Source organism: Eleutherodactylus coqui, chromosome 8, assembly GCF_035609145.1.
Source record: "Eleutherodactylus coqui strain aEleCoq1 chromosome 8, aEleCoq1.hap1, whole genome shotgun sequence".
Lineage (NCBI taxonomy): Eukaryota > Metazoa > Chordata > Amphibia > Anura > Eleutherodactylidae > Eleutherodactylus > Eleutherodactylus coqui.
Window position 1 is genome coordinate 85,361,826 of NC_089844.1, and position 15,776 is coordinate 85,377,601.

Below are 15,776 nucleotides of genomic sequence, written 5' to 3' on the forward strand. Positions count from 1 at the left end.
AACTATCCCATCTGATAAAATACTCTCACAGATGGGAGAACATGATAGATAATTGGCACTACGTAAGGAAATCTAGTGGCTATTGCCATGCAAGCCTCCTACCTAGCCAAATCAAAGAGCATGACACTGCGAACAGAAGAGGATTTAGCGTTCAGTCATTTAAAGAGCAAGTAGCAGCTATTAAAGAGACCAATTAGGAGAAGGTTCGCAGTGCGGATTTTTATAGTGGATTCCCATTGAATCAACGCAGCATGGAAACCATGCGGATTTCGGCATCATCCACAGCTGGTTCAGGCCGCGCCAACATGGCCTTCGATTTTCAGCAGATAAAGCAATTCTCTATTTATATTTTATCAATCCGTCACGATTTGATGTCCCTCAATATTAAACGTTTATAATTAACAGCCAGGGTACAAAACTCTGTCCTGGTCAAGTGGCGGACACCAATGCAACATTTTCTCAGACCCCAAGGCTCACATACACATGGGCGAGAATCTCACACAAGTTTTACGCGTTGCGGGACACGCAAATATGAACTCCGTTCATTGCTCACACAAACGATTTTTCCCCTCATAGTAATGCTGCGAGTTTGCAAAAGAAATTGCTGCGCATCCTATTTTTTGGCTCTCTCGGAACGCCTTGCCCATTATTTTCAATGGGACCCTTAAAGACCTCGCATGCACTCCCATGCCGTGTGATGTGAGGTTTCCCATTGCAAACAATGGATAACACTTGGGATCCTTTGACGTGCCTGAAAAAAAAAATTGCTATTTCACAGTAACGACACGAGGCTTTTTTGTATGACAATCATGTCACACCTGCATGTAAAACGCGACATCAAGCAGAGATCCTTGGCCCGATACCGCGCTCTCCCATTTGAATGTAGCCTAAATTTTAGCTAAATGTCTAGGCCATATCCCCTTCTGCTGTTCTTCTATAGTGTCAGTGTTCACCGATTCTGGAATTCTATTCACAAGCCAGGAGCATTAGGATGTAAATCAAGGATCCAAATTGGTTTGCAAAGCATGCAATTGTGAGATTACAGCCAAGAGCATGAAAGACTAAAACAATGGTGAGAGACCGCTATACCTCTCCAACGAATGACCAGCCACTAAAATACATACAGGTTTAAGAAGGCACAGAAACGTCTACGATTACAGAGTGACGTCAAGGAGGTGTAAGCAAAAAGATGTATGCAGTGCTGAGGAAAGAAGAAAAAAAAAAAAGTGCTTTTCAATTTAAAGCCAGTTGCCGACTATACACAGGACAGGAAAGTGTTATTTGTTGCGTTGTGCATATGATTTACGCTACGTGTTTCTTAAGGAGCACTGAATTAACATTTTGCTAATTTCTCGGCAGAATCAATTGTATAAAGCCCATATGTCGACCTTTCAGACACATTTTCTCACATTTCAAGAAGACAGATGACAGAAGCTGGAATTAAGGAAGTTAATTGTGACATCATTAAAATGCGCATTGAGAACTCCAATGGCACAAACAAGGTGAGAAACCCCTTTTGACTTTTCCTATGTCTCCGCTACACAAAGATCGAGAAAAGCGGAGACAAAGATCACAGGCGGGCATCTGCCCAGCTCCGAGGTTAGGCTGTGCCGCCAGATGTTCATAGAGGCAATCTTTTCATACCAGATGAGGCCGATGAACCGAGCATACAAAAACAAAAGGAAAAAGAAAAAAAAAAGACATTGGGGTCATATCTATCAACCGTATACCTAAAAAAAGTGGGCACCCAAAAACTTACGTAAAGGGAAGCTCCAAACCAGAGTATCCCATTGATTAGCCAATCCTTTGAACGATAGTAACCACATTCTTCAGACTATAAGACGCACCTGACTTTCTGGTTTAAAAGACAAAAAATGTTTTTTTTTTATATTTTCTACCAATTCAAACTTTCCGGGTGGTCAAAGGAAGTTGAGGGGTTAATGTCACTAACCTTGGTTGTCTAGAGTAGCTTGTCCTAATTTTGGTATTCTAGGGTAGGTGAAGGGGTTAATAGCCGACAGTTCAGTCCTGTTAAACAAAAGCTCTGTTCACATCATTCAGGGCTCCCATAATGGAGCAAGGGAAAAAAGGAACCCAAAACGACAATATGAACTTGGCGCTGCTGCGTCCTCAGCTACTGACTGATGGAACAAATTGCAATGGCGCACATTCCGCTATCCTCATGAATGACTGCACAATGTCCAATTGTCCCTTCTAATAAGCTTTATAGGATTTTAATTATATATTTTTTTACTCTCTCAAGGAGATTTTACACACACCCATCAGCAGTACACGCACGCACGCACGCACGCACGCACACACCTCTGCTGCATGTACAGAATTTATACCTACACAGCTCTGCAGGTATTATGTTATAGAGCATGATGCCTTTGGTCTGGGCAGCATCTTCGCACTGACAGATTCCCTTTAAACACTACTTATCCCACTGCCCCAGTCTAAATCCTCCTGGCATCTGGCCACATGACGATGATATCATGGAGGTAGTTCATACCATATCCACTGCCTTCTCTGTGGATGGAGAGCCTGAGCTCAGTTTTCTCTGCCACAGCTGCCTCTTTCTGATTAAGAAAGAAGAGGTCAGGAGGCTTTGGCACCGCCAGACTCTCCTGACTTTGGATTATAGGATGCATACATGTGTGTCTTACAGTCCAAAAAATTTGTGTAGTTGTCCAACAATAGGCACAGCAGGAAGACGGTGAAAACAGAAGAGTCTTAAGGTGCCCCCATGCACATTACACTAAAGTTGATGAAAATGAACAATTATAACCAAAACAACGGTCATATATATTTGTTAGCCAATTGTGTCATTATCCCAAAAGGGTTGCCATGTTTGAAGTTTTATCCAATAGACCTTTCATCCACGAACAACCTTTAGCTGGAAGAATGTTCTCAGAAAAAAAATCGGTTATCCTTCACCTGAACATCTATTGCCAGAAGAGCTGTAAAAATCAATATGGGCCAATATATCTGTGCTCGGTAAACAGTTATTTGATCATCCATCAACCTACTTCTTTAGTTTGGACATGCATATTACACGTATATAGTGGGACCAGTTGATCATCTACTGTACATGGCGGCCTCCTTCTCCAATGGTAGATTCAGGAGAGATCAGGATTGGGCATCTAGATTTCAGCAATCTGGTGGCGACTTTCTTCCCTCTATACATACAGAACACACGCATGTCCATCTGAGTGATGCGTGCGAGAGCAGGTGGCCTCAGGTACGAAAGCGCATTAGGTAGTCCGTTATGCACTGTGTATAACCAACCTTACTCCTGTGGTGACTGAAATGGTCATCTACTAGCTTGAAAACGTACTGGTGCTGAAGAGAAAGTTCTCCTCGGTGCAGGCGGAGGACTGGAATTTTGGTCCCAGAGCACAGTTCTACTAAATTGAAGGGGTTTTCCAGGGCCTAAAAAAGGCCACCATCTGCAGCCTTTGAGAAACCCAGACTAGAGTAACTAACGGTCCTTTTACATACGACGACCTGCAAAACACTTCATGACCACCTAAAGTAAGTTTATGTTGGGCCTTTGTAACAAATGTGGGAGCCCGCTCAATACCCAGCGGTTATCGGCCATTTCTGACAGCAGACAGCTGCCCGTGACTGCTGCGATGAGGGTTAGTACTGATCGCTACAATTAACCCTGAAGATGCTGTGGACAAAGCTGAACGCATGTCTAAACAGTCAACGGAAGGGGGGGGGGGGGGGGGGCCTTCAGTGCCCCATCAGCACTCTCTGCAATGTGATCGGGGGTGCCGATGGGTCTACATAGTAGCCTGGAACCTACTGAAGGCTCTCAAGGCTGCCAAGCATAGATGTTTAATCAAGTCCTGGCCGGCAGGGCTTTATGGGAAATATTTAAAAAAATACAAACAAAAAAAACAAACAAAAAAAAACAAAAAAACACACACCTTTTCCCATTTTCCCTATTAAAAAATCTAAGCACTTAAAAAGCCCCACATTTTTGGTATTACCATGTACATAAAAGAGGAAACTATGAAAATATCATAATATTTATCCCGCATGATGGACGTAAAAACAAAACGACAGACGGAATGCCAGAATCATGATATATTTTTTTGTGTGTCCCAACTTCCAAAAATGTGAATAAACAACAACCATAAAGACGTAGGCTTCCCAAAATGATGCTAATAAAAACTACAGCCCACCCCACAATCAACAAGCCCTCACACAGCCCAATAGACAAAAAAACAAAGTTCTGGATGTCAGAATATGGTGATGGAAAGCAGTTTTTGTTTAAGAAATTTTTTTTAATTCACTTTTAAAAAACAGAAAACATGAAAAAAAGGTGTATAAATGTGGCGTCATCGTAACTGTACTGACCCACAGAACAAAGCTCATGTCATTTTCACTGCACTGTGAACCATGTTAAACTCCTCTAAATTGGCACATTTTTTTTTTTTTTTAGTTTTTACATACATTGTATAGTGTATTAAATGTTACCATTAAAAAATACAGCTTGTCCTGAAGAAAACAAAACACTCAAATGGCTACGACAATGGGGAAATTAAAAAAGTTACAAAAATCTCTGGTCCTGAATAGGTTAAAGGTTGGATATGTAAGGCCCCCTGTCCACAGGCGTTGCGGTATCCTGCGGCGGATCTCCACCGCCCGGGAGCAGAAGCCGGCAGACAAATCTCCGCCGGTCAGCCTATCCAACATATGGGTTGACCGCGGAGAATCGCGGCAATTCGCAGCATGCTGCAAATTGCCGGCCGTGAGTGGAGAATTGCAATGATTCTCTGCTCGTGGACATGGGGTCGGCGCTATCCATAGCAACGCTATGAAAAAGGTTCACACGGCGTGATTCGCCGGCGAAATCACGCCCATGGACAGGGGGCCTAAGGCAGAGAGACAAGAGTTCAGTCCAAAAACAAGGCTGAAGGTTTAATTGGTCCTTTGGTCTCTTAGTTAAAATGGGTTGGCTGGAACTTTTTGTATTTTTTTTTCTATTGATGACCTGACAAATCAGGATCCCTGCCGCAGGAAGCAGATCGCACTGACCATAGCGCAGCATTCTAGGTTAGTATTGTAGGCGCATCTCCCATGGATACCAGAAATCTACGCTAGCATACAGAAATGGTAAAAACGGTAAATGGTAAAAAGTCACCAAGTTGGTCAATGTGTTCCACTTGCTGCCGTTAATAACTAGTAGTTTTTATTACTGCTAAAATAGTGTTCCGTTTTTTGTTTGCAACTGAAAGGATCAGCGTTATCAAAACTGTCCAACAACAACACTGTCTTTGTTTTCACAACAACCAATCAGAACTCCCCTTCCCCCTCACCACAGCAGTTTAAGAAATGAAAGCAGAGTTCTAATTGGTTGCTATGGGCAACAAAGATTTTCTTGTAAACCGTTTTGATAAATAAGACACATTTTATTTGCATTTAGGACACCTTACTACGTTGTCCCTTAATACCTGGTCTAACGGGCCCCGAGGTCTACAATATTGTATTATAGTCTATATCTAAATGAAGGTTTTTTGTTTTGTTTTTTTAAATAAACATAAGAGGACATAATGAAACGGACGCAAGCTGAAAGCCTTCATTTCTTTTTTTTTCATTTATTTATTTATTTTTTAAACCCACTGAAATCATTGAAGAAACAAAACAAAACATTTAGGCCCCCTGTCCACGACCGAGGCAGAATATCGTTAGCGATATTCCATCCCAGGGGAGGAGGCGGGAGAGCTGTCATGTCTCTGCGGTGAGCCTATCTAATAGAAAGACTCACAGCAGAGAATTGCGGCAAATCAAGGCTAGCCATGATTTAAATCCCACGAGCGGAGAATCGCTATGATTCTCCGCTTGCGGACGCCAGCCCTGTGCTTTCCATAGCAACGCTATAGAAAGCTTCAGACCGTGTGATAAATCGCCGGCGCATCGTCCTCCGTGAACAGGAGCCCTTAATTTCGTTTTTCTGTTCCAAAAGCGGAACAAAGAGGTAGAAAGCCCCAACGCAAATGTGACTGAGCCCTTAAGTGCTTTTATACAGTTTTTTTTGCCACGATCTAAGTTTTTGTGGGTGTGGCCAAAATATAACCTCGGACACCAAAATTTTGGTGCAAAAACTGGCATAAAACTATGCCAACTAATAGGTGATATGAGTATGACTAGACGGTCTAAAGATGCGCCAGGTTCCCCATCAAGCGGGAGTCACTGATAAACGAACATTTTAAGACTGCCTATCCGAAGTTTTCCCTATTAGACAGCTTTTTCCCGCTTATGAGCTGACAGTCAGCAGTCTATCGCTACGTGTGGCAACGCGGTCATGCACAGCCCCCCCCCCCCCCCCATTTCCCACTGTGTCTCTTAGAGGCGTTGCGTATAAACAGCGCACATTAGCAATGTGATTGTGTATGTACAGCATTTGTTACGTGCCCACAGAGAATAGGGCACTATCGGGCGTAATACACAATACAATAGAACATGCTGCCTTCTTTTTTTTTGCTGGTGTGAGTGCGTCAATGGAAATCAATGTACTTTCCTTCACTGTGTACATAATACACAGTGAAATTCTACTCGTGTGAGCCGGCCCTCACAGTAAACCCTTGCTGGCATTATGAAGGAATAAAAAAAAATATATATAATAAACTAGTATAATTGATGCAACCAATTTCTTACCTTTTTGCACTATTACAATAGTTGAATAAAAAATTTAAAAAAAGGAGGCGAACTCTACTGACCTGCCCGAGCCCAGGCATTCCCCCTCCGAGCCTCAGAAGCCGGTCCATGTTCCTATAAAATAAACAAATCATCATGTAAATGGGGCGCACCTTATCAGGCTAACTACATCCACCTTCAATCACTCAGTATGCCAAAAATATTGGTGGTAATTACAACACAACATCAGTCTTCCTGTTAATTAACGCCACATATTAATTCAAGAAGCTGTCTCCTCCACTAATTAACAGACAGTGTTTGCTGCTTTAGGTTTACTTACCATAAGTCATAAAAAAAAAAAAAAAAAAAGTTGTTTTCGATGTAATATTTTAACCGAAAAGGTATTTTTATTGCTTGAACGAGCGGCGTTGGAAGAGCTCAGATCTGATTCCTGAGCGCCGCAGAACACCTCGCTCTTACATCTTCTCATTAGTAGATCCTTCACTAATTAACTTTACGCTTGTCACTTTTCATCAAAACTGCAAGTGAAGGATAACAAGAGGAGCTGAACTCCGGCGCTCCGACAAGGCCCTGAATTTCCACGCAGTTTTATTGGCAGTGTGATTAAAAGTTTTGGGAGGATGTTCTAAAATAGTATGACAGTCGGAGAGATTCCCCCCCGGCGGGCGGTGCTGGGCGAGAGGCTCTCATGGGTCTGGTCGCACCCGGCTGGTGTGATCAGACCCGAAAATTTGAGATGAAAGCAGAATTAAATGGAAACCTATTGAAATCACTGGGGAACAAAATGGAAAGGTTTTATACGGTTTTTATTGCAGTTTTTCTGCTCCTCAAAAAGAACAGAGAAACAGAAATGCATAACCGAGCCCAACGCCAGTGTGGATGAGCCCCTCATGTTCTCCTAAGGGGCGCATGTACATAGAACTTCACTTTTTAAGTAGCAGCTTTCCACTCTCTCTCTTGGGCCCCATTTACACGGCTGGGCACAATATCGCTCTGAGATCTGGGACCAATAGGGCGCTTGTAAACATCCAATCTGACCTGCAATGCGTTTTGCAAGAAAAAAAAAAAAAACATCACTGCGCATGCGATTTTCACAAACGTAAAACACATGTGAATGCGAGTGCGATGCGCTTTTTATTTTTTTGTTCACATGGAAAACAACAGGAGATATGGCCAAAAAATAGAACCTGCTGTCATTTTGCCATCTTGGAGTGCGGCTCCACTTCTATAGTATTTTTTTTTTACAATGCAAAGAAAGCAAATTAGTATTCAAACGCCTCCTGCAGATTTCCAATTAGTGTTCCGAAATAGTGCAAGTTGCCCAACAGTTGAGGCCCATTTACACGGTGCGATTGCTTTAAAAAAAAAACAAAAGCGCTCAAAAGCGATCACCGTTAAGTCTAAACGCGTTGCCATTGTGCACTGCTAGTTGATCGTTAAATTCAAGCCAGCCTAAAAATCGTTGTGTGGTCTTTATCAGGACCGAACACTGAGTTCTCTGCGGGTAGTACTGATAGCATTGTTACCCCTCGGAGAACAAAGGAGCTGAATGGAGATAAGAGCCCTTGGGCTTTTAACTGCATTAAGCTAAAGGCTTCATTTACACATTAATAGGCTATTAAGTAGCTGAGTAGCTACTTAATAGTTTATGCAAAATGATCGCTCAAAGCCGTCACTCAGTGTGTAAATGGGTCCTAACTAGCAAGATCTCTCCCTTTACATAGAGGGGATATGGATCTGTAGCGCGAACGAGCTAACGATGACCTCATCTTCTCGTTCAGACGATAAATCAGCTCATCTGAAAGGGCCCTAAGTCGGTGTTTACACAGCAGAGAATAACATCGAGTTCCTTTCAATGGGTTATAGTACATGAGCGATCTTCCTCTTGCACCGACGCAAGCGATATTCTCCCCCATTTCGCACTAGGTCCCATTTTTGTTGAAGCCTCACACGAGAACAGGCCTTGCGATATCTCGCACATCACATGACGGCGTGTCCGTGCGCTGAGAGTTGCGCCTGCGTCTCATGTAAATCCGGCCTGATACTGTATTCTAGCTGTGTGCATGAGGCGCAGGGCGATTGTTTAGGGCTTTTTTGCTCAGCAGACATATGTTCCATCTCTACATACGAGCGTTCGCCATTTTTGTCCCTAGTGTTTTTTTTCCTCCTTTGGAGAGGTGGTTATCGTAGATTTTGGGAGATCCCCATTACACGCCAACATAGATTATACGGCAGAGGATGTACTGGAGATACAAAGTTACAAGTTGAAGCCTGGATACGACTGCGGGAACAATGTTATGTTGTGAGATTCTGCTGATTTTTTAAGAACACATATGCTGCTGAACTGAAGAAATGCGATGAGCATGGAAGTCATCCAACATCTATGTCTACCACTACACTGGAAGAATGAAGTCTAGTCTGACATTAAGAGGAGAATGACAACAGACAGCGACTATGAAAGCCTCAGCGCGGATGAGGACGGCGCCGCTCTGTCACGCCTCCCTGCAGTGGAGTTAGAAGGGAGAGGTTTTACCACTTAGATTAAGCTATATCACCTCCAGGAGAAGAATGGAGGAGATTTATACAGAGGAGCACTAATAAAAGGCGGGGTCATTGCACACATCAACCAATCAGATTCTGTTGTACAATTTCCAGAGGCCCTTTAAGAAATGGAAGCAGCGACCTTATTAGTGGATACAGATAACTACTCAGATATTACTGAAACACCCTGATATTACGACACGAGGACTTCTGACTAGACCACCGAAGAGATCCGCGGCTGCAGACCGCTTCTCATGCATTACCCCATTTGTAAGGCTGGATTTACATGGGCGAGTGCGACAGAGGGCAAAGGAAAACGGACGTATAATTCACTCATCTAACCCGCAATTGAACTGCCGGCAGGCCGCAGATTCCGCGAGAAAGCAGGAGTTAAAAAAACAAACAAAAAAACACTCCACTGTGCCGACCGCCGCTTCTGCCAACATCTGTAGTGAAGAAAATAGAAGAAAGACCCGGACAAGCATGCAGAAGACCCTGGCTGGCTCAGATTCCACTGTGGGCTTCTGCATGCGGGATCCCATCTCCCTGTGGACATTGGGCCTTAAAGCCAGTGGCACACGACCGTGCCGGATCTTGCATGCCTTGGCCCGCGGCGGAATCCGGCTCTAACTGCGGCCGCTCGCCGGTCATGCGCAATACAGGTTTTTTTTAATGCTTGTTTTTCTTGCACCGGCGCTAGGCGACAATGTGGGTACCTGCAACTCATCCGCAATGTCAATTGCAGATGGGCTGCGGGTTGAGCGGTTTCTATTGACTTTAATGGAAGCAGTCTGTGCAGATACTGCGGAAAAATAGAAAATGCTGCAATTTTATTTCCTTTCGCAAAAATCTCAATGGCTGTCCGCTCATGTCAGCAGACATACGAATGTTCTATTCTTTCAATGGATGCAGAATACTGCGGATCGTTTGTGCGGGTGATGATTGCAGATTCCGCAATCCAAGTGCAATCGCGTGCCACCGGCCTTAACCCTTTCAAATCCTATTTGTATCCCGGTTTTCCTAGGGGGCTTACTCTTTTTCTGCTGTTAGACAACTGCGCTCTCTGCTGGCTAAAGCCAGTACTGCATGAGGTGACACGTTGGATAGGCTCAAACAGCAGAGAGGCTGGCGATACACAGTAAGAGAACCCCGATGGACATCTTGCAACATCGGAGCTGTACAGCCTTAAATTATAATGTCTTTAGACGTCAGACAGTGGATTGGAAAGTGTTCAAAAGGCCCTGCTTTGTTCTTAAAATGTTGATATCAGTAAATAATTGGATCCTACATGAAATAACTCTGGAGTGTTGTTCCTCCTAGAAGCGCATGAATTGACAACTGGTTGCTACCTGTTGGGGCCATGACCCTAAAAAGGCTGAAACTGGACATTGATAGGTGGAATGACTGTTCATTTCCTCTTCATTTAGGCCTTCTGCACATGAATGGATATGCATTGCGGAATCTGCTGCGAGCGTCCACACCGCGGATCGACAGCAAATATCGTTCATTACACGCTATGGAAAAGCGCTTGGAGTCAAAGGAAGCCATCAGACCAGCAGCCCTTCAGCAATTGACATCGCAAAAAGGACGCAGATTCCAGCCAATCAGGAGGCTGGAATCGGCACACGTGACGGGGCAGAGCTACGCGATGACTCGTAGAAGGGGGCAGAGCCAGAACGCCGCTGCTGCCGGACAGACCCGAAGGCAGAAGACCCTTCTGCACAAGCACGTCTAATCGGGCGATTAGACGCTGAAGTTAGACGGAGCCATGGAGACGGGGACGCCAGCGCAGGGAAGGTAAGTGAATAACTTCTGTATGGCTCATATTTAATGCACGATGTACATTACAAAGTGCATTAATATGGCCATACAGAAGTGCTGAACCCCACTTGCTTTCGCGAGACAACCCCTTTAAGGTGTCACCAGGCTGGTCACAGTGCCCAGCACTTGTCATAGCAGCCCAGAGCTTAACAGTGGCCTCTGGGCTTTCCATGCAAGATGCTTAGGAACTGCTAGAGGCACAGCTTTATAGGTTAGCCCTGAAAGGCATAATACATTGCAATGCAGAAGTATTGCAATGTATTATAAAAGCAATTGCATGTTTAAATGCCTATGTAAGAGTTTAAAAAAATTAAATATTCAAGAAAACCTATTTCCCCTTTAACAATGTAATGTTAAGAAGGAAAATAATGACACCTAATGGTATCACCAGGTCCATAAAAGGTCCTTCACACAGGAATAGGCACTGTCGATTAACAAGCATCTTTATGCTCACTGAAACTGAACGATCAGTCGACAAACCAGCGATCATTGGTCCGTTTACACAACCCAAATGCAAGCGGACGAATGTTTGGCCCAATAATTGGCCCAAGTAAAAAGACCATAAGAGTCCGAACGATTAAAACATACAATTGTGGGCGTGGCTATGGAGGGGTGAGGATGCTTAGGGAGGTTTCACAGCTGCACTCCGGGTTCCGCTTTCCTGCTCCGGTCGGGGAGCAGGAAAGAGGAACCCCCACAGCTGAACGGATCCGGACAGACCCCATTGACTACAATGTTGTCCGTCCAGTTTCCGCCAAGTTGGATGGAAGAAAAGGCGCTTTTTCGTCCAGTATTTTGAGCCAAATCAGTGACGTAACCATGTGAAACTAGCCTTACTCGCTCGGCTCCCGCCTAGAAATCTAGGCTGTTTTTCAGGACTTTGAGGCTTTTGATCTTACTCAAATTGGCAACAGAAGGAAGAAGACTTCCTACCCCACAGCATAAAACGCACTTTCACAGCGAGTCTGAACTATAGGTGTCTTTGGAGCAGGAGGATTCCCAGATCCCACTAGAACTCCTCCCCTGGCTTGGCTGCTCTGACTGCACCCCCTACGCTCTCCCCCAATCCCCTTCTTTAGGGAATTCTTAAGACATGGGCTGTGCAGGACCACAGGGGTGTCCTTTCCAGAGACGGGAGACCTCACATCTGTATTCGCCAACCCAGCATTCCCTGCAGGGATGTACCGAGACCACTTCTTGGGATAGCGGCATCTGAAGATCCGTGTTTTCATCACATCCTTAATGGCTCTGCCCTCCCTTCCTTCAGGGGTATACCCCTTTGCTGGATGGAATATATGCAGCTACAATCATTTGTGTCGTCGCAGGGGATGGGCGCCCTTTACTCTCTTTTGTCTGAGGAGTCCGGAGACGCCGGTTACGCATGGGCTTGGGAGAAGCAGTTGGGAGCCGCGATCGCTCCACCCGACTGGCAGAAGGCACAAGTTATCCCCGGCCTGCTCTGCTCTGGAGAAGAGTTCCGAGACCCTTTGGCAGCGGTTTCTGACTTGGCTTCACAATAGGTTTCCCTCTGTCTCGGAGATGTGCTGGCGCTGCGGGCAGCCAGAGGTACCATGGCACACGTCTGGTGGGGCTGCGACAAAATCCGACTATTTGGGGACAATGTGTTCTCCACTTATTATTTGATCAGCCATAAGAGGGTAACTAATACTCTGCAGGTGGTCTTACCTCATGACCTACCTGGCTCCATTGGAGCTCAACAGAAAGATTTGCAGCCATATTGGTCATCTTATGGCGCCGATGCACTACCTTCACCCCTTCTATGCCAACAGGAAGTGACCCACCTGTGTAACATGGAGGAACACTGCGTGGAGCCGGACCACTACAATGACAATTTGTCAGTTTGTCAGCCCTGAATAACATTCATGAGCACCCAGGAATATAGAGAGACCTGTCCTCTTAGGCCGGCTTCATACGGGTGGATTTGTGCGCAATACGCAGAGAATTGAATCCACAGATTTCAGAGGGTTCATTCACATTTCTGTATTTTGTATGTGCTTTTCGGTGGCACACAAAAAATTATACATATATATAGTAATTAGAGATGAGCGAGCGTACTTGGTAAGGGCAGATACTCGAGCGCGTATCGTCCTTACCGAGTACTTGCCTGCTCGGCTGCAAAGATTCAGGTGCCGGCGTGGGTGAGCGCTGGGGGTGGGGGGGTGGGGGGGAGAGAGAGATCTCCCTCTTGTTCTCCACTGCTGCTCCCCACCCCCCTCCGGCACCCAAATCTTTGCGGGCGAGCAGACAGGTACTCGGTAGGGACGATGCTTGAGTATCTGCCCTTACCAAGTACGCTCGCTCATCTATTAAAAAAAAAAAGAAAAAGACATATTCTCTATCTTTCTGCGTTTTGCGCACCAAAGGTCCCCACAGAAGTCAATGGGGGAGGCCGAAAATGTGCACAGAATACGCAAGGAGGTGCTTGAAACACTGCATAATTCAGCTGGTTAAGGCCACGCACACAAGCGTTTTAGTGAGCGTTTGTCTGCGTTTCTTTTACATATATTACGCAGACAAAGCACGCCGATGACGTCACCATTTTCCAAGATGCGTTAAAAATGCTGTTGAACATTGTACACAGCGTTTTTAATGCATCCTATTCATTTTCATGGGTGGTGCAAGGCGTCAAAAACGTGCTGCAATGCCGAAAATAGAAAATATATCGTTCATTTCAGCGCGGGTTAGAAGAGTTGCGCTAAAATGCTCATCTGAGAAGCCCCATTGAAATGAGAGCTTTGTGCAGCGTTTTTAGTGTGTCGAAAACTAAGCGCTGTAAAAAATGCTTGTAGGAGAGAAGCCTCGGGGCTCCTGCCCACGGCCGGATGTTTGCTGCGGGCTCTGCACCGGGGATCCACAGAAGGTAGCGCCCATAGCATGCTATAGGAAATCGATTCTTCCTGCACACGAGCAAAAACCAGTTGCAGTTTCAGCGAGCGGAGGGGGAAAAACATTTTTTTTTAATTGCAACATATTCCATTTTTCCCGCAGATTTTGTGCGGACGGCTTTTATGTCAATGGAAGTCAATGGAAGCCGTCCGATCTGTGGTGCGTCCGCAATGATGTCGCTGCTGCCTGAATCAGATTCCGCATGCGGTGTGCAGGAGGTGCAATGCCGCGCTCACGCACCCCGTTTTCTACCACGATTAGCACAGTGTCTCAAATGCTGCGCTAATCGCGGTACAACGGCCCCATTAAATTCTAACGGGGCCTCGCAGGCCAGGACTCGGATGTGGCGTTTCTAATGGCATGATTTTCCACCGCTGCCTGCTCTACTTTCATGCGTTTTAGCGCTTTAACAGCCCTCATCACAGGATAGGGGGCGTTTAAAAAAACGCTGTCAAAAGCTGTACTATGCAATCAAAAACGTACGTAAAATTGAGGTAAAACGCTGCAGTTTTGAACGCGCCGCTTTGTGAGCACGGACCAAAGAACACATCGGGAACTAACTAGCCAATTCAAGCGGTGTGTTTGTTTGCGGAGCGCAAGGGAGCTCGCACTGCGGGCGGAAAAAGTACAATAAAACACGCAATGCGTGCGTAAAAAGGCCTCGCCCATTCGGCTAAAACACCGAGCTCAGGCGAGCGCAAACTGGCGTCAGCCTCTTAACGAGCAGACAGCGAGTACGGTTTTTATTACCCCTATTTCTGCAGTTTGCACAATGTTAGACAGCAGCGCGACTCACAACAGGAGAGACGTAGAAGGGCAGGAGCTGTTGCCAATAGCAACCAATCAGATCGCAGCTTTCACTACTAGAAGCACCTCTGAGCCATGAGAGCTGCAATCTGATTGGCTGCTGAGCGCAGTGATTGCACTGATGATTGTTAATATTGCCTCTGTGTTTTCACTCCTCTGCTTGCGGTCAGTGACTAGAATATAAGGCAACGGGACCGTCAGAGGAGGAGCAGAGGAAGGTCCCGGCGCGGCAGCATGAGTCGGCATTTCCCCAGCTTCACTTCCATCAATGCTCTACCCTCCCGAAATCACCAACAGACGACGGCGATATGGAAATAATAGGAGAAACGTCACTGGTGACCTACAGCCGGCCTGGATAACGCTCACAATATCCGGCCTCAATAACTACTCGAGTCCCAGGATGCACTTGCGGCCTAGTAACACACCGACCTCAGAAGCACCTCCCGGGCTGCGAGTAGCTGCAGTAATAACGGCTTCCGGTGGCCGCTTTACCTGTGAATTCACTTTTCAGAAGACGGAAGGTTTCGCCAAGTTTTCTCGCTCCGGCGGCCACCGTGAATCAGCCGGATTTCATTCAAAGCAATGCAGACTGAGCACTTCCGGGTGTAATGTGACGTCACATCCGTTCCTTTCCAGGCAGCCAATCAGGAGCTGATTAGATTTACAGTCATGTTACGTTGCCGACCATGTACGCGCTCTATGGAACGCTAGAGCGACAGCCGTATGGAGAGGATGTGTCTGCACTGCCTGAGCCATATCTGCTGCGTCGTTGGTAATCCATGTAGTGAGCTACAATAAAATGGCGACTGCACGGCGGCTATTTTGTATACATGTTGCCGTGTAATTACTGCAATAGACATTTTGAAAAGGATTTGAAGTAAATGTGAAATAAAATGTGTACAATTAGCAGCAGCAGATGTTTTACGTGCTTTTTTTTGGAGTGTTTATGGTACGTCCCCATGTGGCGTATTTTCCACCCCGGATATTCTGCATGTGTTACACAGTTCAACGTACGCTGCAGTTTTCAATTT

The 15,776-nt window shown here is 45.5% G+C and overlaps 1 protein-coding gene across 1 annotated transcript in view; it reads right to left on the reverse strand.

Annotated features, from left to right (window-relative positions):
• PSMD14 (proteasome 26S subunit, non-ATPase 14) overlaps positions 1-15,368 on the reverse strand; it is an 82,598-nt gene extending 67,230 nt beyond the window's left edge. The window contains exons 1-2 of the mRNA XM_066575940.1: positions 15,238-15,368; positions 6,732-6,783 (exon numbers count right to left, since the gene is read on the reverse strand). Coding sequence (XP_066432037.1) covers positions 6,732-6,779 — 48 coding nt within the window. The 5' untranslated portion in view covers positions 6,780-6,783; positions 15,238-15,368. The remainder of the gene's footprint in view (positions 1-6,731; positions 6,784-15,237) is intronic.
• Between the last annotated feature and the right edge of the window lie 408 nt (positions 15,369-15,776).